Source organism: Austrofundulus limnaeus, unplaced genomic scaffold (genome assembly GCF_001266775.1).
Source record: "Austrofundulus limnaeus strain Quisiro unplaced genomic scaffold, Austrofundulus_limnaeus-1.0 Scaffold1044, whole genome shotgun sequence".
Taxonomy (NCBI): domain Eukaryota; kingdom Metazoa; phylum Chordata; class Actinopteri; order Cyprinodontiformes; family Rivulidae; genus Austrofundulus; species Austrofundulus limnaeus.
In genome coordinates this window covers 7467-9866 of record NW_013953446.1, presented here as the reverse complement: position 1 = coordinate 9866, position 2400 = coordinate 7467, and the positions used below count along the sequence as shown (strand labels likewise).

At 37.6% G+C, this 2400-nt stretch overlaps 1 protein-coding gene across 1 annotated transcript in view; it reads right to left on the bottom strand.

Annotated features, from left to right (window-relative positions):
* Positions 1–607: 607 nt before the first annotated feature.
* The window catches only part of LOC106533885 (ladderlectin), a gene marked incomplete in the record, with an annotated part of 6009 nt that continues 4216 nt past the window's right edge, over positions 608–2400 (bottom strand). The window contains 2 exon segments of the mRNA XM_014030347.1: positions 608–904; positions 1013–1127. Coding sequence (XP_013885801.1) covers positions 822–904; positions 1013–1127 — 198 coding nt within the window.

The window sequence follows — 2400 nt, the reverse complement described above, 5'->3', positions numbered from 1 at the left end:
TGCATGCTCAGAATCCTTCCCACGCTTCTTGTCAAGCTTTCCCTCTTAACAAAATGTGATTGGATGTTTGACGGCAACACATTTCTATGAGCCTTATTCATAACCTGCAGAATGTTATAATCAAACAACTCATGAAATTTTAACAACTTTAATTGGTGAAACAATATGTTAGATGGGTGATTGTAATGCTTTCTTGTAATAATTCTTATGGCTCTTTTCTGTAAAATAAAAATAGGATTAGTAATGGTTTTACATGCATTTCCCCAGAATTCTATACAATAAATCAAATGTGGAACAATTATTGCATTATAAAGTATAAATACTCCTTTATCATTAAATAACTCCTGAACTTTATACAGAACTGCTATAGATTTTGCTTCAGTAATTTATATGAGGAATTACAGCAAATCTAAATGAAAAATAAGACGTATTATTCAGAGGATGTGTGGGAGCTGCAGAATAATTCAGTGGTTACGACACAGACAGATGCAGAGGTTATTTTCTGTTATCTGTAGATTTAATGATATATTTTATATGTGAGTATTTGTACTTTATAAAACCCTACAGTACGTGACCACCAAGACAGATAAAACAGACTGAGACCAGCTGGTTTTAATGCTCTGCGTTTATTTTTCAAAGATGAGGAGAGTTTATTCTTTGTTTTTTTAATTCTGCAGGAAGAAACTGGAGCTGAAAGAAGTTTTAGACTCCAGGTGACAGAGACGGTTCGTCTCCTGTTTGCACACCGTCTAACCTCGGCTCTTAAGCAGCACAGGAAGAGAAGAAAAGACATAAAGAGGAAGCTCCGTCGAGTCGTCGGTTCAGGCTCCGAACCATTTCTTCTTCCTGATGCAGACAGACGGCAGCCGAGTGTTACAAAGGTGGTCGTCCCAGCACTTCCTGCCTGGAAAAACAGAAACATGACAGTGTAAAAACCACGGTTCAAACCTTGAATCTGTCTGTCAGAGCTCAGAGCATGAAGGCATCAGCCTGCTGGGACAACAGGACCTACCTGAGTAGTTCATTTGCAGGCAGTGCTGCCTGCCACCATAGCCGTTGTTGGGCTCACCAGGACACCATTTAGTGAAAGTCATGAGGGAACCGTCACTCCACAGCCACACTCCTTCCTACAACCAGSAAAAACACTTCAGTACAGGGTGAGCAGCTTTATGACACTAATCCTGGGGACATTTCCAGCTTGGAGACAAAAAACTAAATGTTTTGAAGATGAAATGAAGGACAGTTACATTTTCATGTATTTTTACATACGTGACTGTAGGGGTCACCTCGAGTGAAGAAACAAGATTTACTGCCTCTAAGCAGGCCTCGGACAGGTCTGACAAGAGGACAGGAACACAAACTGAACTCTATTTAGGCCATGACAGGTCATTCTAACCGTGGAACAGAACTCCTCAGTTCTCTTAATCAGATAATGGACAGAACAATCTCTTCTGTTCGTGATTCATTTGTCGTTTAACTAAGAATGTTTATGCATTTGTTAAATCATGATAATGACTGTCACAGGAAAAGTGGAACCACTTCTACTGTTTTATGGTGCCTTAAAAATTAATATTTGTATAAAAAATCACAGAGAAAATCATTACAATGTTTTCATTGTGTATTCTAGTAAATCACTGTTTTTATTTTACTGTGAACACAGTAATATAATTGTGGATTTTTCCTGAGAAAATCTTTCATTTATTTGGACTAACACAAGGTTCAGAACTGATTATGAAACAGAAATGTTAATTAATCATCATAAATGTTTTGCAGTGATTTCTCTTAGAGTCTATCAGAAGGAAGCTGAAAAGAGTTTATCATATCTTGTTGTTGAACAACCACAGAATTTTAACCTTGGGCTGGCGCCGGCTGGCAAATCTTTATCTTTCTTTCTCTGACTCATCTCTACGCCTGATGGCGGAACCAAAGTTTGTCCGTTTCTTTTACTAACCTGGACGGCTTTGAGCGACACACTGTTCTTCCTGATTCCAACCGAGGAAGACAGCGGGGATTCTCTCCGGAGAAAACCCAGTTTGGCTTTAAGTCTGATCCCATGAGCTAAAACTTTATTTATAGATTGTTTTATGTATTGTACATTTATTTATATTTATAGTTTAATCCTGGGTATACTTTAATCCAGAGTATAGTTTAATCCAGGGCATAGTTTAATCCTGGGTATACTTTAATCCAGAGTATAGTTTAATCCTGGGTATACTTAAATCCAGAGTATAATTTAATCCTGGGAATACTTTAATTCAGAGTATAGCTTAATCCAGGGTATTGATTAAACAGAGGGTATACTTTAATCCTGGGTATTGTTTAATCCTGGGTATTGTTTAATTCTGGGAATAGTTTAATCCAGGGTATAGTTTAATCCAGGGTATAGTTTAATCCAGGGTA